We start from the raw sequence: 22,789 nt of genomic DNA, 5'->3' as shown, positions 1-22,789 counted from the left end.
TATGCACAAGCACTCCTGTCTGGATCCTTCTCCTGTTTTATAGAATGAATACACTCAAAGGCAATGAACGCATTGTCTGTTATGAGCCTACCTGGTATGAAGGCACTCTGTTCCGGCGCTATGATATCATCCAAGAGCGGTCGTAGCCGGTTCACAAGGCATATAGAGATTATCTTGTAGACGATGTTGCATAGGCTAATGGGTCAAAAGTCAACAAGCCTTTTTGGGTCCTTCACCTTCGGTATCAAAACTAAAGATGTAGCGTTCACCCCCCTCTGGCATAATACTTGTCTCGAAAAATAGCTTAACTGCCGCGTTTATCTCCTCTTTAAGTGTACCCCAATGCCGTTGAAAAAATCTCGCTGGAAAGCCATCCGGGCCTGGGGCCTTCAGAGGGCACATCTGGAATAGCGCATCACTAATCTCTTTATCAGAGAAAGGAGCACATAGTTTATCATTCATGTCACCAGTCACTTTTGGTTGAAACAATTGAATGATCTCCTCCGGGTCAATGCCAGGGTCAGCCGTGAACATGTGCTGGAAATATTCCTTGGCCATCTTCTCCATGGTCCGTTGCTCCTGTTGCCATACCCCTTGTGCATCCGTAAGCCCCTTGATTCTATTCTTCCTTGCTCTCCAAACCGCCTTCCGGTGAAAGAATTTCGTATTTCTATCCCCCTCTTTGAGCCAAGAAATACATGAGCGTTGGAGCCATAGCATTTCCTCCCGGTATAGCAACTCATTCATAGCATCCATCTCCTTCCATATCTCAGCTCTGTCTGCATTCATATTCATCAACTCCTCGAGGCGTGACCTGGATTTTTCCAATTCTCTTGTGACATTGCCAAATTTTTTGCTGCTCCAGGTGTGCAATTTGCCCATCAACTTGCCAAGTGCTAAGTGAACATCGTTGAGATTTCTTTTGCTACCCTCAGCCCTCCACGCCTCAGCGATCACCTCATCAAGTGCAGGTTCTCGCTCCCACATAAGCCCATACCATCGACAACGATGCGGTTTGGGCGCCGTGTCCTGGACACACCGGATGAGGACCGGGCAATGGTCGGAGCATGGCAACACCAAATGAACCACCGCCGCATCCGCGAACAAGTCATGCCACGCATTAGTGGCCACCGCACGGTCCAGCCGCACTTGCACATTGGCCCGTCCGGCCCTCCTGTTATCATATGTGAAGGGGGTACCCTGCAGAACCCAAATCAATGAGGCCACAAGTTTCAAGAGCATCTCTGAAAATAAGCATTTGTCCTGGGGCTCTCAGGGTTTCTGATAAATGCTCGTAGTCCCACATTGCTTCGTTGAAATCTCCGACAATCGTCCACGGAAGATCACTGTTTCCATGGAGGCGACGCAAAGAGTCCCACATGAGATGCCTGTTCTCAACCCTAGGTTCACCATAAACAAAGGTAACCCTCCATTGTGGGTCATTATTTGACACACGGACATACACATCAATCCATCTTTTATTGACTTCTTGGACTTGAACTGATACAGACTCATCCCAAAATAAAGCAAGACCTCCACTCATGCCTTCACTACTGACTCCTTCAAAACCCGAAAGACCTAAACGAGAACGAAGACGAAACATTTTATCTCTAGGTTGTCTAGTTTCACATAAAAAACAAGCTTCGGAGAATGGGCGGCCACAAGAGCCGCAAGATCGCGAACTGTTCGAGGGTTCCCCGCCCCTCGACAGTTCCAACTTAAGCAATTCATTGCTCCTAACGGGGCACCACACTTGGCCCCGTCAGTTTACCGGCGGCCCCATGGCCGGTTGCCTCCTTATCCTGGTCCTCCACCCTATTATGCATGTCCTCCTCCTCAATCTCATCTCCTTGCTTGTCATGAGAGACAGCTTCCAGCCTCCCTTTTTTCTGCACTCCGCCACTTGGCCTATCCACAAAAGGCACAAGGGCCTTATCGCTGTTCACCACTTTGGGTTGTTGATACACCAGCTTGCCCTGCCTCTTCCCAAGAACGGAATCACTGAAGTCCATGGATTCTGAGACCGAACTCAAGGAGCCCCCGCATGCACTAAGATCTCGCAGTGCCGGGATCATATCCTTCTGGCTTGGGGTATTGTCACGGATAACTAGCGGCCCAGCCTTCCTGCTGGCCGGTTTCTTCGCAATTGTCGCCCCCTTTTTCCTCAGCTGTTTCGGTGCCGAATCCACCCCCTTCCCAGCAGAGTTGGCTTCAAACTTACTCGTCATTTCCTTCACCTTACTCGACTCCGGCTGCTCTCCCGCCAACTTCATTTTCGAAATTTCAGCTGCAAGTGCATTATCCTCCTTTGGGGCCGCTTCTCTCTCCTCATCCTTGAACCCATCATTAGCATCCACCCTCGGTGGAATCATGTCATGTTGCTGTACCGGGGTATTGTAAGAGCTCGTATGGCTAGTTGCACTTCTTGCACTATTCGCCGCAACTCCAGTGCTCCCCAAGTTGAAATTCAGGTCCCTTCTGGCCTTTGGCTGTCCTGGGGAGGGGGTATAAGCTTCCCTGAACTCAAACTTTTTAAAAGGGGAACATCTCAGCGTCGAGTCATACCCCTTCGATGCAAGCCCACGGATCTTCTTCTCACAGACATCCTTGTCATGTCCCATGAAACTGCAATGAAAACAAAAGTGTGGCACTCGTTCATATCTAATTTTAAAAGTGGTCTGCTTGATCACACCCCTAACCGAATATTCCAACGTCACCTCCTTTTGCAGTCTCCTGTTGTAAGCCAGCATCACCCGAACCCTCAAGAATTCTCTGGTTCCATGTCCGACCTCTGGTACATCCACGGCTAGTACCTCTCCCAGTGTGCTACCCAATGCTTGGTCGTAGACCTTAGTCTGCTTCTTGTATGGGACATCAAACACCCTAGCCCAGACTGGAACTGCATCTAGGGTTGATTCTGATGGTCTCGCCTCATCATCAAAAGGTTTTACCAGCAGGGCATCGCCATTGAAAATCCATGGACCTCCGCGAGCGACAAAACGGTAGTCTCCCTCGGATCCAAAAGTGATCGTGAAGTAATTTTTTCCCATGGGTTTGACTCGACTCCAGTCCTCAGCCGCCAGACACCCTCAAAGTGATCTGACAACGTTTTTGCAGAGGGTTTCTTCTGAGACCTATAGAGCCCCATGAGCCGCCAAAGAGGCGAGGCTGGCACCTCATCATCATCATCATCACTGAAATCCACCGCCACAAAAGCTACATCATCCACATCCACTTCACCTCCAAGCTGTGAATCAGCCGCATCCGGTAATCCATCCTCCGAGTCCTTTGCGTCCCAGTTACCTGCCGATGGTGTATCCCCCTCCAACCCGGCATCCGGAGTCACTTCACGTGCATGCACTAACATCCCGCCGCCAGAAGGCTTCAGCTGGGCAAGAACCTCATCGATTCCCCCATAATCACCCCCACCTCCGGTGACGGATTGCGAGCGCTGCATCCTTGGCTTCTCCAGCTGCAGGTTAGGGCTTCCCGTGAGGGGCCGCTGGCGAGGGATATGATCTCGAGCCGCAGCGCCCCCGCTATTTGTAGATATGTTCCCAGCCGTCCGGACTCCCAGATCGCCCGGGATGGCAACCCTAGTCGTCCTACCAAGACACGTAGATGTCGGAGACTTCGACGGCGTAGCCAGGGGGGCTCCTTGGCACTTGCCGATGGACTCGTGCGGTGGATTTGCAGCGGCGGAGCAGGATCGCCCATGGTCGCCGCTAAAACCCTAACCCTAGCGCAGCCAGACAGAGGCGACTCTTTTATGGGCTATATATGTTCCAGGACCGTATGATCAGATTACCCTAAATAGGTGAGAAGAGAAGATCATTCAACTCTGGCCAATGACACATCTTGTCAGCACTCGCTCTACCACTCGTGGGGTCTAGCCGCCATAGTTGAGGAGGAAGAAGAGAAACGGCTTGTTGTCGTGTACGTCCACCCAACCACCTACAGGACCGACTAGGTGTCAATCGACTGAAATTTGTATTCGGTCAGTCACTTTTCTGTGTAGGTGTGAACATGCGCAGCCACAGAATAAAAAAGCCTAACAAGGCCGGCCGCAACTATGCGTGCGAGATTTAGACTGTGTGCGAGAGAGAGAGGGCACGCTCGTGAGAGATGGTGCTGTGCACATACATGCACGTCTCAGAGAGAGCTACCGAGAGAGATTTGTGATGTGTGCATGCATGTGAAAAAAATGAGAGAGAGAATGCATGCATGGCAGAGAAATGTATTAAGAGAGGGAGTCACAGTGTGAGGTAATTTTCTTTTTTGACCGCGATGGTTCAAATGCGGCCAAAACAAAGTATCTCTGTCCCACAACTTGCTACAGTATACTTGCAGTCTAAATGCAGTGTTATCTAGACAAAAATACCTGAGAGAAAGTCTGGCATGAGTCTCTCGCAAAGCTAAAACACTAATAATGATAAATTATGCACACAATTTACACATAATTATGCTTTTTTATAATATGCAATAATAAGCATATAATGGTGAAGTTTCGCCAAAAGGAAGATTGCTAAGAAAAAAATGAATTAGTGGCGTTGGCATTACTCTTAAACTAGAAAGAAAATAAAATATAAACTGAAATAAAATTAAAATAAAGAAGTTTTCTAAGGACAAATGAATTAGTGCCATTTGTATTACCTTTTAGGAAGAATAAAAATGAACTAAAACTAAATAAATAACGACAAAATTTGCACAGAATTTACACTTAAATTGCGCTTTTTCACAATTTGCAAGAACAAGCATATATTACACTTAAATTGCGCTTTTGCACACAATTTACACTTAAATTGCGCTTTTTCACAATGTACAGACAAAAAATTTGAACGAATGAATTGTGGAAACAAAATTTGCACACAAGTGACAATGCTACTGCCCTTTAAGAAGAAAGAAAGTGAAATAAACACCAAAACAAAAATAAAATATGATGTTTTTCAACGAAGAATGAATTAGTGACATTTATATTACCCTTTACAAATGAAAGAAAATCAAAAACAACAAATGTAAAAATTTGCACACAATTTACACAAAAATTGCGCCTTTTATAATATGCAAGAATAAGCATATAATTGTGGAATTTACACAAAATAGAAGTTTCCAAAGAAGGGATGAATTACTGGAATTTGTATTACCCTTAAAAAGGAAGAAATGAAATGTAAATGTCACTAATGAAATATTATAAAAACAAAATAATGAAACCCTTTAAGAAGGAAGAAAATAAAAAAATAAAAACAAAAATAAAATAATTAAGTTTTCTAGGGAAGAATGAAACCCTTTAAGAAGAAAGAAAATAAAAAAATAATAATAAAGTTTTCTATGGAATAATGAAACCCTTTAAGAAAAAATAAAAAAAGCTAAAACAAAAACAAAATAATGAAGTTTTCTATGTAAGAATGAAACCCTTTAAGAAGAAAGAAAATATATAAACAAAAACAAAATAATGATGTTTTCTAGGGGAAAATGAAACCCTTTAAGAAGAATGAAAATTAAAAAATAACTTGCACACAAGTATGCCCTGAAATTGCACTTTTGTGATATGCACAAAATAAGCATATACAGTGCAATTTTTGCTCTCTACTAGTATAATTTACACACATGGTGTATCATACTTGCATGTATACTCACTTACAAACACAAATATAAAAGTAAAATTTTCAAAGAAGAAATCAAGTATACTGGCATTGGTACCACCCTTTAAGAAGAAGAAAAGTAAAAATATTTATGATAGAATTTGCACACAATTCAAACATAAATTGCACTTTTTTAGTTATGTAAGAAAAAACATATAATAGTGAATTTTACATAAAACAAAGTTTCTAAACAAGGAACGAATTAGTGGCATTGGTATCATCCTTAGAAACAGGAAATGAATTAAAAACTAGACATAATAAAACAAACAAAGTTTTCTAAGAGAGGGTAAATTAGTGACATTGGTATTACTCTTAAGAAGGTAGAAAAAATGCACACAACTTTGAAGTGAAATTGCACTTTTTATAATATGCAGCGAATACACATTTAATAATGCAACTTTAGCAGTCTAGTATAATTTACACAAATATTCTATAGTAATTTCATGCATACATACACATAAAAAAAACTGTATTTAATTAGCAACAGAATTAGCACAAAACAATTAGCATTGTTATTACCCTTAAAGAATAAAGAAAAAGGAAAAAAACAAAAATTCCATACAATTAGCACAAAAAAGCACTTTTTGATAATATATAGAATAAATGTATAAGAGTGAAATTTCCGTACTCTAATGTAATTTGTAGATGTATACATTTACATACACTCAACATCCGGAAATACACATAAAGAAAAAAAACTCAACTAAAAAATAGAAAAATAAAACCGTACACGAGCAGAAAACAAAAGCAAACACATGGAAAACAGCATGCACACACGAAAATCCAGCCCAAGAAGGAAATTGACTGACCCAAAATAGGGGTCAATCGAATCCACATAGCCTAGTACACTAGCAAAACAAGGAAAAAAACTGCACAAATCTTAAAGCACAATCCAATGGACAGAAAATCGATTGACCACAAAACTAAAAGTCAGCTGACTGAAATCTAGCTAAAGTGACCACACGTCTATCGGATAACAAGCCAAGCCAGGGCCATCACCCATTTCTTCCCATCCAAGTTCAAAGAAGAGAATTTGTTAGCTATTTAAACTTGGGAGACTTTACAAAAGTTCAAAAGAAAAAGAACAACTTGGAGACTTTACAGAGTCATTTGACCCATTTTAGGCCTGTAAGCCTCTTAGTCGGAGCGAAAGTTTTCACGAGCGCGCCTAGGCCTGGATAGCCCAACATTCATAGTAGAGGCCCCGGTTGCCTTGGCACCCTTAATACTCCCCCCTTCTTCATATTCGGCTTGACCCCAAGCTAATGTCGGTGGGAATTGTTGTCGTAGAGAATCGAGGTCCTCCAATGTAGCACTGACAGCATCAATACCACTCCACTTGATAGACACTTGACAAATTGTCCGCACCCCATGTTAGCGAACACACCATTGCAGAATCTTGACTGGGACCTGTAACTGAGCATCGGCAAGGAGGTAATGTAGATTGTGCGTGCTGAGGAGGAGCGAAAAGTTGATTCAATTGGGAAACATGGAACACTCCATGGATACAACTTGATGCAGGTAAATCGAGACAATACGCCAATGCTCAAATCTTCTCAGTGATCTCATATGGACCATAGTATTTCAAGGATAATTTGTGATTGGTGCGTCGAATGATTGATGGCTGAATATATGGCTGCGGTTTCAGAAAAAGTCTGTCTCACAATGCAAAGGACCTTTCAGTGTGATGTTTATCAGCTTGTTGGTTCATCCTATGTTGAAATTTAGAGTATCGATTTTGTTTTTTTGCCACGACTTCTACGAATGTGATTTCATGATGAAAATTTTCAAGCTCTTAAAACTTTTGCCAATGTTTGTCACAATAAAATTTAGATTTTTTTAATTTGTTTCGATTTTATTGTTCACCCGAGCTCATTTGAGCTTGCGCTGAGAAGGTCACTTTCTGAATGAACCCTCCTATAAGTAACAAGGAACCATGAATGCCTTCCCAATGGACTATCATGAAAAACCTTGAATATTTACATATGTAAATCAGGACTATTGCCAACCCATAAGATGTCCTTGTATTTGAGTAATCCATTTTGTAGAAGAAAAAATCTTGGAGTTTGGGTTCAAAGTGAATTGTGGTAAAAAATCTTGTGCCTTCTGGTCATTAGAGTAAAATTCAAAAATGTCCAGTAACCAAGCTAGGGTAGTACTGGACAATGCCAGGATACGTTCAGAATAAAATGGCAAAAGAGCATTAGCTAATGAATTTGTAGTTCCTTTCTTGCAAGTGATCTTATGTTGTAGGCCCATATTTTAGTCGAAGCTTTCTGCTGCCAAGCTAGATGTAAACGTTATTGTTCCAAATGAGCTAAACTCTTTTGATCAGTTTTGATCTCAAATTCTTGCACTTGCAAATAAGACCTCCACTATTCAATATCCAAGTACTCCTTTTCATACACTAACACGGTTAGATTCCTAGGACCCAAGGATTTGCTAACATAGTAACATATGACATTGGATGTCCATCTTGCATTAGCACAACACCAACTCCCACATCACAAGCATGTGTTTCTACTACAAAAGGCTTATTGAAGTCAGGTTGCCTCCTGTTGTGATGCACAAATCAATTCCTAAGCATAGTGCTAGTCCTGGTTGTTACATCGCTAAAGGCCTATATTTTGTTAAGATGATTGCCTCCTGTTGTTTCAAGTCATGCTATGTCTTTTCTGCCTTCCTGAAGGCTTGTGTTTTGGTACGATATTTCAAGGACATGTCTAGTGTTGTTTAAGGATTGTGCTAATTGATTCGTACCGTGTGATTGTCTAGCTTCTTTCTAAACTTGCCATGTTGATTCATCGCATTCATGCATCACAAGACACCCAAACTCTGCAACACAAATGAATAGGGTAGCAACATATGAACAGAGGATAGAAAAACACAAGTTTGATAAACTCAATTCCCTAAATCTTGGTTCATTCGCGGGAGTAGAAAAAAACAGTCAAGTTGAAGTCCAACCACATGAAAATGCTCTAGCCATCGATTCTACCTCTCAAACTCTCATAACCATAAAGACCCATGAAGCCGTCTAGCCTAAAATTCCCCCCTTTTGACATAAAAAAGAAGAGCTAACATTCCACTAGACTAAGATTCCGGAACAGCGGCGGCCATAGATGGTGAAGCCCTTGCATCTTGGCTACCAACGGTCACCGAGGGGGGAACTCAATGTGTGCAGGAGGCACTGAAGCATCACTATCAACATCACTCGGCATTTCGGCAAATTGCTTGAGGAATGGAGTGGCCTTGCCATCATTTACTGGACTGACTTGACACCACTAGCAAAGGAGGCAACCTTCAACTCCAAAGATGTGAATATCTCATCCACCTTCTTTGCGAATGCATCTTCGCGGCTAAGGAAAGCAGCCAAAGAGCCTCTATGCTCTTGACCATTTGGCACTATAGCCGGGACAGACACTAGCCTTCGGAAATTATTTACATACATACACACATGAGTGCGCGATCCAAATCCAGCCGGTCCTGCGAGCTGGGACTGCTCCTAACTCGTTCCGAAACAAAATTTATCTGGACCATTTGGGGGCTGCGTGATTGATCGGAGGCTTCGAGCCGCATACCACTTGTTGAATCCTATATTTTGAAGTGCTTGTATCCATAGTCTGAGCTCGTCATGCCTTCCTCCCAGTCACCCAATTTTCTGCCGCCAAAAACCACCTGTTTGATGCCCAAATGTCTGCAGTGTTTGCCAAATCAACAGACAGGGTGAGTTAGGTGCAAGATGATGGTTAAATTTGGAAAACTGTGCAATCACAATTTGTAATCTATATTATGCATTATGAGATGATGTTGCTTAGGAGGGCTTTAGAAACCAGAAATTATAGAGCTAGCAAATGAAGACATGATCATACATACATGAACAAAAAGCTGGTAGTTTGGTTCTAGAATTAGTTTAACCTCACATTTGGGGTTCAGCTAATAAATGGTTGCAGACTTAAGGTGCCAGTGCCGATTTATCTCCACAATCTAACTGGAAACCATGGTCTCTGATGATACTTCTTCCGAGCTAAACTGCTACGTATTCTACTTAGTCAGTGAGAGATGCCTTACTCTGAGCTTAATTGTGTAAGACAGTTCAGTAGTACATCCAATCCAAGATGATCTGAAGTCCCAAGGTCCACCCTGAAATAAATAGAAGATGATTTCCAGAATAGTATACACCACTTTACAAGGCCTCAGACTTACTGAATGTTTCCAATCCTTACCACACTCTGCCCCAACTGTCTTGAAACTCGACATCACTGATATCATGGAAAGATGAAGGCATTACAGCAGAAGCTTCTTCAGAATCGTACGAAGGGTCAAAGTCCAGCATTGAGTTAGCCAGCTGAGATCAAATTTTACAATATCACAAGTCTAAAAGAGCAAGGGAAAAACATAAATATCAAAGAACAGCAGAAGAAGCATGCAAGCTTTACATACATAAACTTGCAGTGGCCACATAGATGTTGTAACCAGATGATAAAGAATAGCTGAATAGGTAAACACTACTATAAGAGATAAAACATTTTTCTTTATTCTAATATCTTGGCCTGTGTGACTGTGAGTAGAGTTTGCAACACTTTTTAGGTGCCAAGTTAAACCATGCCAAAGATGGTTCACAAATTACATAGAGAAACAAAAAGGGGTAGTTCACAGATCACAACAGTGTGCATTTTTTTCGAAATTTAGAAGACACCGAATATAATGTGCAAACTATTTTGTATTTCCAAAAAGCTCGGAGGGTTTCTCTTAGAACTGATGCACAGTATTATCTTTCAGTTATTGATTTGGCTTCATGAGTGGAGGAATCCAACTGGAAATGAGAATAAAAACATGGCGGCAATGTAGGATTCAAATATCAAACAAGTCCAACCTGCAAATTTGAAGAGTTGAAAGCTCCTAGCCTTCCCATGACATACCAAGCCTGAATAACCTGAGAAGAAACAGTTGCCGTCAAGACAGGGTGGTGGCTTTCTACCATAAGAATCCAAAGAAAAAATATACAGTGTCACTTTACACCGCCAAGAAGGTCAACATCTCGATCAGTTGGTTCTCCAAAGAGTTCAAACCAGATGAAAGCATTTAACGGGTTGAAGCTGCAAGGATACAAAGATAAAATGAGATTCAGAGTTCATAAGACTCTACATCTTTGAACTTGGAAAATTTCCTATTGCTTTCACTGCTATCATCATATCAACGTCCGTGTACTCCCCTCAAAAAAAAAAATCAAACATCTGTGCAATATTAATGTCAACTTAGCTGTTACATTGTTGATTAATGCACTAGAGTGGCCCAGATTCAGATTGTTGCCTCAGTTTGAAAAATGGGAAATACTGCACTGAAAGCAGAAGTTGTTTGGATTATGGATGTTTCTGGAGATGCTGTGCCATTATTATTTCACTAAAAAAGAATTTCAGTTATATCAATGAGAACAGAATCATGGATACAGAAAGAGCAAATCATGTTTGGCAATGAATGCCGCTACTGATTGAAGAACATCATCTGGTCCAGAATCACTTTAAGATATCATGCATGCCAAGCAGATAAAAATACATGTGTGTTCATCATCTACACGACAACTCACTCTCGGAAGCTGACTTTGAAAGCGGCGACGGAGCCCGTCTTGGGTCTGTTGAACCCCTCCCTGCCTTTCGCGCGCACCCTCTCTTGTATCTGCACAGCAAGCACGCAAACCTCTACAATTTCAGTACAGCAGATGAACTGCACTCTGAGGCCCCAGGAATGAAAACCTCAGTTGTTTCTACAGACGACGCACCCTCTGCTTCATGAGCTCCGGGTTGCCGATGCTGTCGCCGAGGATGGCGCGCATCTCCTCGTCGTCCCTGCAGGCGTTCTCCAGGACCCTAAACCACCACAGCAACCACCAGTGAGCTAGCTAGCTAACTGAGCAGAGGGTTCACACATTCATTTCAACAGCCGGGATCCAAACACGGACAGTCCATACACACATACAGTAGCAAAGCAGAGAGATTCAGGGAGGAGGCGACGGGGGGAGATGGCCGACGGACCTGGCCCAGCCGGGGTAGGTGTGCTCGCGGTCGTACTCGCGGCGCCGCCGCTCCTCCCGCACCCTGGCCAGCCGCCGGTCCCTGGCCGACGTGCCGGACGCCGCCGACGCACCATCGCCCCTCCCGCCGGCAGCGGTGGCGGTGGCGCGGCGGAGGTGGAGACGAGGCGAAGTCGGAGGCTGGAGGCGGGAAAGGAACAGGGTTTTAGCGGCTGGGGCTAGCAGCGGCATGGTTACTGCGAGGTGAGCGCGCGGCATGGCCTGGCCACCACCTTATCTTCCTCTTCCTGTGGCTCAAGAAGTAACTCCAGTGGGTCAATACAGCAGTTTTGTCACTTGGGTTGGGCTGCTTCGCCCGGCCCAATTGTCAAGCAGGCCCAAGGCCACACAAATCTGTTTTTAGTTCTTTTCTTTTCACTAACTGAATAGCAAAACAGGATAGAAGTTTTGTCATCTACTCAGAAAAACATCCACATTTCAAATATATATTCTCAGAAAGGCAAATGAATGGATCCACCCAGAACAGAACAGGCCAAATGTAGTCTAAGCATCTGGGTTTTATTTGCCTATTTGTTGCTACCTTGTCGAGCTCAGAAAATAGATAAGCATGCACATTGCTTCCTTTTCCCTAAACGGAATTTGATATCAGAGATACATAATTGAGTTAGCACACTCTTAACTGAAAAAAAAAAACAGATTGCGCTGTGAATCCCTAGTGAAACCAAAGTATCAAACATGTCCTGCTTCTATCCGGCTGACAAGGTGTTTCACACCACCTCAACTGTCCTGTTGCTGCCATACATCGAATATGCTTCTGTTGACAAGGTTCGTGCACGCGATATGGATATGCGAGGAGCACAGTTCGCAACCTTCAGCGCCAACAAGATGGGACGCAGATTCACAGGGCACCTGAAAACAATTTTTGATAGGAAGTAAATACACGAGCTCGGCATTACAGTAGACCAACAAAGAACAGAGAGATGCCACGAATTACCAGAGTGTGTTTCGTACCCTTGCACGATGGAAGGTTCACGAAGGGAGCATATGGTAATGATACATGAAACTGCCGGATAAGTCCGCCGAGGTCTCATTTCGCAGACGCCGGTAAGCTAGGCCTTGAAACAGGAGCATGTCCCTCGTTCTCAACTCCAGGATTTGATGATTTCACCCTTGCTTGGTGCATCAGTTTGTACACACTCTTCCCAATCAGGGCTCTCTCGATGGCATGAACCCAGAACATGTTCAGTGTCTCCTTCTCGTCCCCATAAGAAGTGCACAGGCAGTTGTAGATCTGTGGCGTCATGGACAGCTGCCTCTTCGCCATTTCGTCCAATGTATCGGAAGCAGCAGCCAGCTTTCCTGTGCTCAGCTGTGCGTATGCAAGTGTGGCATACACCAGACAGTCAGCTTCTAGACCTTTGCCTTGCATTTGGTGAAATACTTTTTGTGCAAGATCAACCAGCCCCTTCTTGCAGAGCCTTCGGATCAGAGACCTGTATACCGATTTATCTGGAGGAAGGCCCCTTTTCATAAGCTCATCAGGAATGAGTAGCACTGCATCTGCATTATTCTTATTGTAGAAAGCATCGACGAGCCATGAAAATACACTATAATTGGGCGAAAATCCTGCATACAGATAAAACCAAACATCGTTAGTGGACACTAATATGCCTAAGTAACCAGTGAAATGATGTAAAGAGTTCTTTTTTACAATAGGTGATGTACAGATTTAGTCACTGGCTTGAACACCAATTGTTTTCTATTGTAACATAAGGATCACACACAACTCAAATTACTGGTTGGTGGTTAGATATTATATATTTATTCAGCCTTTAGTCTTTTACTGATTGAAGCCGCAAAATAAGGCAAATTTGGAGTACCTGCACCCATCATCTCAAACAAGGCCTCTTTGGCTTCATCTAGCTGCTTGGCCTTGCTGAATCCATGGATGAGAGCCTTGTAAGTGAACTGATCCAACTGCAACCCTGACTCCATCATCCTCGTCTTGACCTTGCACGCCGAGGGCATGTCCCCCTTCTTGGAGTATGAGTTGATCAGCGTGTTGCACGTCACATGGTCAGCCTGCACCTTCCTCTCGTCCATTTCACTAAGCAACCCATTCACTTCCTTCATCTTACCATCCTCACAGAGCTTCCTAATGATCGCGTTGTACATAGCCACACCCGGTAACATCCCCCTTGCCTCCATCGCCCCTCGCAGTTTCATCGCTTCCCCCACATCGCCCGCCCGGCAATACCCATCCACCAGAGTGGTATACGTCACCATGTCCGGCTCTACACCTGACGCCACCATGTCCCTATGGAGCTGGGCTGCCTCCTTCATCCTCCCCTCCTTGCACATCCCATGGATCATGGTGTTCCAGGTGACAATGTCTGCCTCGACACCGTCGTTCGCCATCCGGTCCCGCACGCACATCGCCTCGTACTGCATCCCCTTCCTGACATACAGCGCGATGGCGGTGTTAAAGGAGAAGAGGTCCAGCGGGACTCCGGCGGCGTCCATCTTCGTCATCAGCGCCTCGGCGCGCAGGGCGTCGCCGGCCTTGAGGCACACGTGCAGCATGGCGTTGTAGACGTGGGTGTTCATGGCGACCCCGGCCAGGCCCATTTCGTCGAACACCCTGCGCGCGGTGGCCGTCATCCGGGCCCTGGCGAGCGAGGTGAGGAGCGCGGTGCAGGCGTGGGCGTCGGGCGCGAGGCGCGCCGCGCGCATGTGGTCGAAGACCCGGACGGCGTCGCCGGCGCGGCCGCCCTGGGCGAGCGCGAGGAGGAGCCAGCTCGGGACGCGGGGCTCGGCGAGGAGCGAGGGGAGGATGAGCGGGGAGGAGAGCGGGTGGCGGAGGGAGAGGTCGCGCAGGAGGGAGCGGGCGGTGGGGTGGTGGCGCGGGTGCGCGGCGAGGAGGCGGACGAGGGCGAGGGTGGCGTCGAGCGGGTGCGGGGGCGGCAGCGCGCGGAAGAAGGCGAGGGCCGCGGAGGGCAGCGGGGAGAGGCGGCCGAGGACGGCGGCGAGGAGGGACGGGTCGGCGGCGAGGAGGTGGGCGTGCGGCTTGATGGAGTGTTTGATGACGGCGGCGCAGATGGCGCGCGGGAGGTCGACGCCGGCGTGCGGCGGCATCGGACCGCCACGGGGATTTTGGTTTTTAGGCAAATCAACTCTACCGCATGGCCTTCTCAGACACTAGCAAATTTTCTATACCCATCTCATTCTCTACAACTTCTCAAAAAAAATCTCATTCTCTAAAAAAAAATGGAGAGCACTTCACAAACAGCTAAAGCTCACGCACGCTTTGCCACGCCGTTCTTCACTCGTGAGATTGTCTTTTTTCTCTAACATGTTATTGCGGTTGTTTGTTTCGTTTGGTTTTATCTGTGTTGGCTTTGGTATTAATTATGTTCTGGCGATGTTCTTTTTTATTCGTATATCATGATGGGTGTTGCTAGAGACGGTATTTGTTTGAGAGGAGAGTGAAGTTGTTTGATGTCTGATTGTAGTGTTCTTATACATTTTGGTTTCGGTGTCATGAGTCGTGGCGTGAGCCCATTGCGAGCTTTTATTCCATGATGAAACTGCCACTATAATGTTCACACAAGCTGGTCATTAAGCTCCTGCTCGCTTAGTTCGGCTCTTTGTTCCACTCGGTCGCATATCATTTTCTTCGCTCGCACCACTGCTATCTCATAAAAAGCTGGCTATCAGTTTTTTTGAAAAACATAATTAATTTTTATGGATTTTTACAAATGTTACAGATTTAAAGCATGAATTTTTAAAAAACTGTAATTTAAACAAATTCATGGATTTAAAAATATTCACAAATTTGAAATAACTTTGCAAATTTAAAAGGTATTCACAATCTTTTAAGTGTTTGTGAACTTTAATAATATTCATGAATTTTGAAAAAAAACAAGAATTTTTAAAAATATTCAAGAATTATAAAAATGTTCATGATTAAAATGGGAAAATAAATTAAAAGTAGAAAGAAAAGAGAAACCAAAAAAGAAAATAATAAAACTAAAAAACAAACATGAACCCTCAACCAATGACACACACCCTTACAAACGGGACCCAGTGACCCCTACCGCCTTCGACGCATCATAAGACTCCAAATCTAAGGAGCTTAGTATCTTAATTAATAGATGTAGCCTCCATTTTTAGAGGTTCTCAAAAAATATCCAAATTATCATAAATCGATGTTGAACTCCATCTCTGACTCGGAATTTTCAATAGGTAAATAAACACATTGCACAAACAAAGAACACCGGCATTTATGGAAAGAAACTTGTATGTTTACTCTGCATAGATTAATGTTGCATAACACTCCTCCTTGGATGTTTACTTTGAAATGCACATGCCTTCTTAAGAATTCCTCCAGTATGACCCGGGTGAGGTGAGTTCCGTAAAGGGACAGTGAGAGTGGCTTATCTGTTCACTTTTTCACTATGAGGATTGAGGATAGCTCTCACTGTCCCTTTGACTCTGAACTTTGGATCAAAATTCCTCCAGTATGACCCGTGGACCTTGCAACTCTTAACTTTCTCGTACTAATGACACGAAACATCTTTGGAAACTTGATGCAGGTAGACACTTTGTGAATAGATCAGCAAGATTTGCAGCGGTAATAATGCCAGGCCTAGTGCAATTTGTCTCCAAAATTCCCCATTCTTTCAAGATTTTCATGTATCTTCATCTATGTTAAGGGATCTTACAACCATGGTTTTTTTTAAGAGGGTGAGGCTTGTCCATATTAAATATTTAAAGAACCCTCCATATATGCAGACTAGGGAACAAGAACTCCTCCAAGAAGGTGCCCAAGTTGTAAGCCTAAACAGAGCCTGGTTTTAGCCAAGTCTTTCATCTCAAACTCCATCAAGAACTAGCTTCCTCTATGTTCTTTGTGTTGCCGGTGATATTCAGATCATGGATATAGAGTGAGATATTATTGGGGAGTTGTTGGAGATACTCTAACCATCTTAATTTTGAAAAGTAAATCCATGCCACACACGGCCTATGTCCACAAAACTCATGCCATTTATTTCGCAAGAAAGGTTCAGCAGTACATGACAAACTACATTTATTCACCACTACAAAGGCCGGCACACAGATTTATCCTGATGGAACAGATCCAGGTCCTCGAACCAGCTCAATTACATCTTAGTTAGCCGGAGCTTTGTACCATCCCCACGGCGCATCAGATGTGTACTCCGTGACTTGCTTGATGCTCAGGTAGTTATCAATGCCCCTGCAAAACAAAAGGCGCAGACGGCGTCAGGTAGAAACCCTAGACAGTTATAACATGACTCAGAGAACACGATCTTGGCTCACCCTTCTCCGAGCTCGCGCCCAAAGCCACTGCGCTTGTTCCCGCCCCAAGGAGCTTGGCAGAAGCAAGGCTGCGAGCAGTTCACCCAAATGCATCCCGCGTCAATCTCCTGTAGGTGGAATTGCCATTGGACACTTGTTAGCAGAACATCCCCAAGAGCGATTTGCAACAATACTCAAGTAACACCAACTTGGAGTAGCAGATAAAGCTATCAACATTATCAACAGAAAATGTTAAGACTCCTTCACTAAGACATACCTCGGCTAATCGCTGGCATCGCTCACGGTCACCAGAAATCACGGCGCCAGCCAGACCATAACTGTGGAAAGAGGAACAGTTGTCAGAGTAAGCTCACAAGCAACAGGCTATAACATATATGCTGCAAATCCTCATCAAAACAGCAGATGCTCTATTGAAAGGGATAAGTAGCTCACTGAGTATCATTGGCCAGTTCGATGGCTTCCTCTTCCGTAGAAAATTCCTTCACACAGAGGACTGGACCAAAGACTTCCTCCCTCCAAATCTCCATTGATGTGTTGATGTCAGTGATGATTGTGGGTTCAATGAAGAAACCTTTCTCCAGATGCTGCAAAAACACAGAACGTTAGCTCTAGTCTAGTGACACACGTGAATACCTGTACATCAAAGTGTGAACTGGGAATTACCTTGGGCCTGACACCCCCAGTCAGAATGGTGGCACCTTCACTTTTAGCATTCGCTACAAACTTCTTGATCTTCTCATACTGCGGGCAATACCACAAGCATGACCACAAGTAAGACTACTAACAAGGAATGAGTCTAAGCAACAGGCAAGATGCAGACACAAAAAATATTTGCAAAGCTGGATGGTGATGGATTGGTCGTGATGTTTATTTTTCTCAGTCAGTGCATTTGGACACAGGTCCTCCAAGTATAAGTTGCAGTTTGTAATAACTAGCAAGAACAAGAGCGGCTACAGCTGCTAACTCAAAGAGCAAACTACTCCCTCCGTTCCTAAACATAAGTCTCTTTAAAGATTCCAATATGTACTACATACGGAACAAAATGAGTGAATCTACACTCTCAATACGTCTATATATATCCACATGTAGTTCCTGCTGAAATCTCTAAAAGGATTTATATTTAGAAACGGAGTATATCGCTATAAATAAATTAAAGGAGGACATAAATCCAGCAAAAAGACAAAAGGACCTGCCCTGTTTTCTCCCTCTGAATTTATATAAAGCTAAAATGTAGTACCTGTCCTTCACTAACAACTGGCCCAAGCCTGCAACCTTCCTCGAGCGGGTCTGACACCTTGATATTTTTGGACCATGCAACCATCCTGTCGATGAATTCTTTAGCGATATTTTTCTGCAAAGAGTTTGATGTCAGGAGTGCAAAGCTGACTGCCATATGCTCAAGAGCAATAAATTAATAAATCTGGGATATAGCTTCCAGAGCAACATTTCGAAAATTGCTCCCGATTACCAGCCATACAGTACAGCAACCCAGCTTAATGTGCTAAAACATGTACTTTAAACAACGGGCAGTCCATATGTTGCTAAAAAAAGCATAATGTACACAACGCAATGACATATGTCATGTGAACTGACAGTGGTGCATCATACAATAATCATAAGTGAAAAGTTGATGACCGGGCTGAGCTATTGTTGAATCCCATCAAACATGTAGACTACTTCATTAGCATTACAGTTAAAGTTGCAACATCAATACTTACATGGATAAGAAGACGAGATGTCGCACTGCAAATCTGACCGTTGGTCCAAAAGCACCCAAATAGAGTCCACTCAACAGCTGTTTAAATAGAAGGATCAATAATCAGATTTAACTAAAGGTCGCAAAAGATAATTAACAGAATCATATTATTCAATCATATTATCAACTAACTTGAGTGAATCACTGTCTAGAAACATTTAGATCGTAAAGGTTTCCAGAGCTAAAGCAGACTACTCATGTTTTTATAATCAGTTCAAAATAAGTGCCTTGCTTGTCACCAAAAAGCAGTGATGAAATAATTTCCGGTAGGTTTGGGCCTCAAGCAAGAAAACCCCTAGACTAGCCCAGCAAGGTTGTGCATTTTGGAACAACCAGAATTTACTCTTCGGCGGCAATGTAGCCTAGGATAGTTTCATAATCAGCTGCGTGAGGCGAATCCGCTTGCACTTTTGGCTAAGAATCACACACCAGAACAGCTTTTTTGGTAATTCATATGGATCTCTGAGGGGGCTTCCCTACAAAACTTAACTATCCTCCAAAAGCTAGGATTAGTCAGATTAAACCAAACAGCTAGCCAAGGCTAGCACAACAAAGCCGGGATAAGTTACTTGGGCTCTAGCCCAGCTTAGCTAGGAACCAAATGTATCCTTCGTTTCATTATTCAGCTTGTATGTACCCTCAATAAAAAATTACGCCAGTTCGAACAAGCAGAAAGTCTGGTGAAATCATAGACATCATTCTTTTTAACCATTTTACAGGTTGCTAATCCGAAGTTCTAACAATCATTTATCATGAAAAGCCCAGACACCAAATAAAGGCTTTGGGGTGTGTAACACCATGGTCTATTAAGTGATTCCACACAGGGCATTTTGAATTGGACAAGTCTCAGCATGCAGCATGTACCTTTGTCAATGTCGACATCATCAAATACTACAATAGGACTTTTGCCGCCAAGTTCCAATGTAACAGGCTGTCAAGAAAAGATGCAACACAAAAGGTGAGAATGGTCTGCTATCAGGAGAGCGCTCGTAGTATCTTGGTCAATATTCTAAAAATCTAAAGGAGGGGAAAAACAGATACTTGGTGATACATTACTACAAAGATCTAAAAAATAGAGACATGTGGAACAAACCTTGACTGTAGGAGCTGCAGCTACCATAATCTTTTGACCGGTTGCATAGCTCCCGGTAAATGCAACCTAAAAGCACAAATAAGCCATGTATTGTGAGGAATATACTCCATCGACATAGATGGATCACAAAAAGATATAGGACAAATATATGTACCTTGTCGACATCAGGGTGTGACGACAAAGGAGCGCCAGCTTCATGACCTAATCCAGTCACAATGTTTAAGACACCTGATGGAAGACCAATCTCTTTACACACATCACCAAGCTCTAAGCAAGTCCTGGTAATTACAAAAATATAGAGATGTTTCAACTCCCATTGCTTATAAAATGGAAACAAGGACAAATGTTAAACTTACACGGAAGCTAATTCAGATGGCTTCAGTACAGCTGTACAACCAGCTGCCAGAGCAGGGGCTACCTTCCATACAGCCATCAGGAGAGGATAGTTCCTGTAGCAAAATATGTAAAACAAAGAATATTATATGTCAGGACCAAATAATTTGAAGTTATAGCATAAAACTATAAAAAAGAAAAATACAACTAAAACCACAAAGTTGAATGTAATCAATAACGAATTACTGGATCAACTGTACTCATTCAGTAGTAAGATTCTAAATAATGAGATCTAGATTAAGTGAGCAAGGCTGACAACAGATTACCAGGACCAGTAAGGAAAAGAAATACTTGGATGAGGAGAAAACAAAGGGTTGAGGGTCGTATCGATCTATAATAAGTTTAGTGACACTAGCCAAAACTTTCACATGCACAGTTGCACACGCACACGCACACACAAATGACATTGTCTCAGCTGCGTGAGCTTGAACACTCAATAGTACTTACAAATCCGGAGAACATGAGCACAATTTGCGGACAAGGAAAGAGAGAGAAAGTGTACTAAAGCAGCGGCAAGTAGTAAGGATCGGACGGAAAATCAAATTAATTGGATTGTGATGGCTAAGCCTAATAGTCGTCGACGCCAATTTAAGGCTCCTTTACTATATGAGCAATTTGTGGTAGCATGCTTCAACCATATATTTATAGATATAAGCAGGACAGGAGGGGAACGGGAAATACCAAGGTGTGATTAGAGCAACTACACCAATAGGTTCCTTCTTAAGATGGCATTTAAAATTCTCCGGGAGAGCAACTGCAGCATTTTGCCTTTTGTCCAAAGCTTCAGCATGACCCGCGAAGAACTCAAAGCAGCCGGCAACATCGTCCTGATAAAAAGAACATCGTGCACATCAGTACATCATGTGTAGAAAAATATGATGCATGCAGACATTCAAAAGGTGGATCGCATACCATGTCCCATGCCGCTTCATCAAGAGGCTTCCCGCAATCAAGTGCCTCTAACCTAGCCAGATCAGATTTCCGCTCAATCATCTGAAGGAAAAGGAAATCAAATGCATCAAAAACTGACATACATGTGAAAAAATACCAGGTTTTACAAATTTAAGATCAAAGGCGGATTTAATTCCGTTTCCTCATGTAGAGTAAAAAAGCTATCATCCATATAGATGACAGCTCTTGGAAGTCTAAAATTCACCACGGCTTTCCTCCAAGCTGTTATTAATATTTTTTTAAATCACTTTTGGGGCACATAAACAGGGTGTACTACTGTGGTACACCGTAACAGCAATTGTGTGATCATGCATAATTCGATACAGAGAAACATATGCCAAAAAAGAAGACGCTAAACAAAAACTAGCAGCTGTTCCTATCTGTTCATGGGGAAGCCAGATCCAGGACGAAAAGTGTTTTTTGCTATTCACCACTACCATTCATGTTGTTTTTTAGAGAGAGACCATTCATGTTGCCACTCGCCAATTTCTTCTACTATTTTGAAATAGACTGAGCTTGGTCTTGAGATTTATTTTTTACCTGACCTACAAATCATATATTCTTCAGAATTTTCTAGAACTTGTAGTATATGTGATTTCGTACCGGATCACTGACAAATCTAGCATTAATTTGGTACCCATGAGAAGAGGAAAAAACTAAGGAGTTGACTGATTGACCGACTGAGTAGGCGCCATCAATGCACACATGGCCTATTGTTGTAGTTGCGCGCGGGAGCGGCGGAGTACATACCTTGGCGGCGATTGCGCGGAGGTACTTGGCCCGGACGGCGCCGGGCGCGCGGGACCAGTCGCGGCCGCGGTTCCTCTTGAGGGCCGCCCGCGCGGCCGCCACCGCCGCGTCCACGTCCTCCGAGGTGCCCGCCGGGATCTCGCCTGCGCAGACCTACTGATGAGCACCCAACGACACGGGCGAACGGAAAACAGAGAGAGAGAGAGAGGCGCAGGATGGATGGATCGGGTACGGACCGATGGAGGCCTCGGTGGTGGGGTTGATGACGGGGAGGCGGCGGCCGAGCGCGGGCACGCGCCAGTCGCCGTCGATGAAGAGCTGCCGCTGCGGGATCTTCGCCGTGGCGACCATCGCGGGAGGCGGGGAGGTAGTGAGCTGCGTCGGCCGGGGTTGGTTGGCGCGAGGTGGGAGGTGGAGGTGGGGAGCGCTATCCTCTCGTTCCGTTATTTGTAGACGGAGGACGCGGCGAGCACGCTTGGCGTTCGCGGCGCCGTTACCATTCTGGTCCCACGATCCGCAAAGCGCTCGATGATCTGCACGCCTTTTTTTTCTTTTCTTTTTTAAAGTTCGATGATCTGCACGTCACAGGTGGTTGGTGGGACGCCGCTATCCACTCTCGTGGTGCGGCCGAAGGAGGTTATGTCACGCCGAATATGCTTGTGTTGGGTCGAGATCGGGTCGACACCGATGTGGAACCATGGCACCCATGGTTCGTACACGTGGCAGAAGCAGACGCGCGCTTCGCCGCGGCATTCTCTGTTTGACGTCGACGTTGCTCCTTTGAGCAGACGACTGACAATTATTGAAATATCACGCAGACATGAACATCCCAACCA

General features: G+C 44.1%; 3 protein-coding genes across 4 annotated transcripts; all 3 read right to left on the bottom strand.

Moving 5' to 3' along the window:
* Positions 1 to 8,516: 8,516 nt before the first annotated feature.
* Positions 8,517 to 11,979, bottom strand: LOC109765611 (uncharacterized). The gene is made up of 8 exons (XM_020324400.2): positions 11,672 to 11,979; positions 11,419 to 11,506; positions 11,227 to 11,315; positions 10,660 to 10,738; positions 10,516 to 10,575; positions 9,866 to 9,987; positions 9,711 to 9,782; positions 8,517 to 9,336 (listed from the first exon to the last, which is right to left on the bottom strand). The coding sequence occupies exons 1-8, from the start codon at positions 11,926 to 11,928 to the stop codon at positions 9,234 to 9,236; spliced, it is 870 nt and encodes a 289-aa protein (XP_020179989.1). The 5' UTR covers positions 11,929 to 11,979; the 3' UTR covers positions 8,517 to 9,233.
* Positions 11,980 to 12,139: 160 nt separating this feature from the next.
* LOC109765609 (uncharacterized) lies at positions 12,140 to 14,866 on the bottom strand. 2 transcript variants are annotated; one of them, XM_020324399.4, is made up of 3 exons: positions 13,551 to 14,866; positions 12,682 to 13,296; positions 12,140 to 12,579 (listed from the first exon to the last, which is right to left on the bottom strand). In XM_020324399.4, the coding sequence occupies exons 1-2, from the start codon at positions 14,803 to 14,805 to the stop codon at positions 12,758 to 12,760; spliced, it is 1,794 nt and encodes a 597-aa protein (XP_020179988.1). In that variant the 5' UTR covers positions 14,806 to 14,866; the 3' UTR covers positions 12,140 to 12,579; positions 12,682 to 12,757. The 2 variants fall into 2 exon arrangements, with proteins under 2 accessions (XP_020179988.1, XP_020179987.1); XM_020324398.4 differs by having other exon boundaries at positions 12,665 to 13,296; positions 13,551 to 14,865.
* Positions 14,867 to 16,696: 1,830 nt separating this feature from the next.
* On the bottom strand, positions 16,697 to 22,476 carry LOC109765608 (betaine aldehyde dehydrogenase 2). Its single transcript, XM_020324397.3, has 15 exons — positions 22,190 to 22,476; positions 21,954 to 22,096; positions 21,165 to 21,245; positions 20,934 to 21,079; positions 20,216 to 20,308; positions 20,014 to 20,137; positions 19,860 to 19,925; positions 19,631 to 19,697; positions 18,729 to 18,805; positions 18,248 to 18,361; positions 17,674 to 17,751; positions 17,443 to 17,594; positions 17,267 to 17,327; positions 17,011 to 17,117; positions 16,697 to 16,927 (listed from the first exon to the last, which is right to left on the bottom strand). The coding sequence occupies exons 1-15, from the start codon at positions 22,302 to 22,304 to the stop codon at positions 16,840 to 16,842; spliced, it is 1,512 nt and encodes a 503-aa protein (XP_020179986.1). The 5' UTR covers positions 22,305 to 22,476; the 3' UTR covers positions 16,697 to 16,839.
* Positions 22,477 to 22,789: the final 313 nt, after the last annotated feature.

This window comes from Aegilops tauschii, chromosome 6 (assembly GCF_002575655.3).
Source record: "Aegilops tauschii subsp. strangulata cultivar AL8/78 chromosome 6, Aet v6.0, whole genome shotgun sequence".
Taxonomy (NCBI): domain Eukaryota; kingdom Viridiplantae; phylum Streptophyta; class Magnoliopsida; order Poales; family Poaceae; genus Aegilops; species Aegilops tauschii.
This window is presented reverse-complemented; position numbering and strand designations above follow the sequence as displayed.

Coding starts and splice junctions, on each gene's coding strand:
- LOC109765611 (XM_020324400.2), bottom strand. CDS start 11,928: ATGCCGCGCGCTCACCTCGCAGTAACCATGCCGCTGCTAGCCCCAGCC. Junction 10,739..11,226: donor TTCAAAGTCAGCTTCCGAGA/GTGAGTTGTCGT, acceptor GTATCCTTGCAG/CTTCAACCCGTTAAATGCTT. Junction 10,576..10,659: donor ATGTTGACCTTCTTGGCGGT/GTAAAGTGACAC, acceptor GTTTCTTCTCAG/GTTATTCAGGCTTGGTATGT.
- LOC109765609 (XM_020324399.4), bottom strand. CDS start 14,805: ATGCCGCCGCACGCCGGCGTCGACCTCCCGCGCGCCATCTGCGCCGCC. Junction 13,297..13,550: donor GTTTGAGATGATGGGTGCAG/GTACTCCAAATT, acceptor ATCTGTATGCAG/GATTTTCGCCCAATTATAGT.
- LOC109765608 (XM_020324397.3), bottom strand. CDS start 22,304: ATGGTCGCCACGGCGAAGATCCCGCAGCGGCAGCTCTTCATCGACGGC. Junction 19,926..20,013: donor CACACCCTGATGTCGACAAG/GTACATATATTT, acceptor TTGTGCTTTTAG/GTTGCATTTACCGGGAGCTA. Junction 19,698..19,859: donor CTGCAGCTCCTACAGTCAAG/GTTTGTTCCACA, acceptor TTTTCTTGACAG/CCTGTTACATTGGAACTTGG.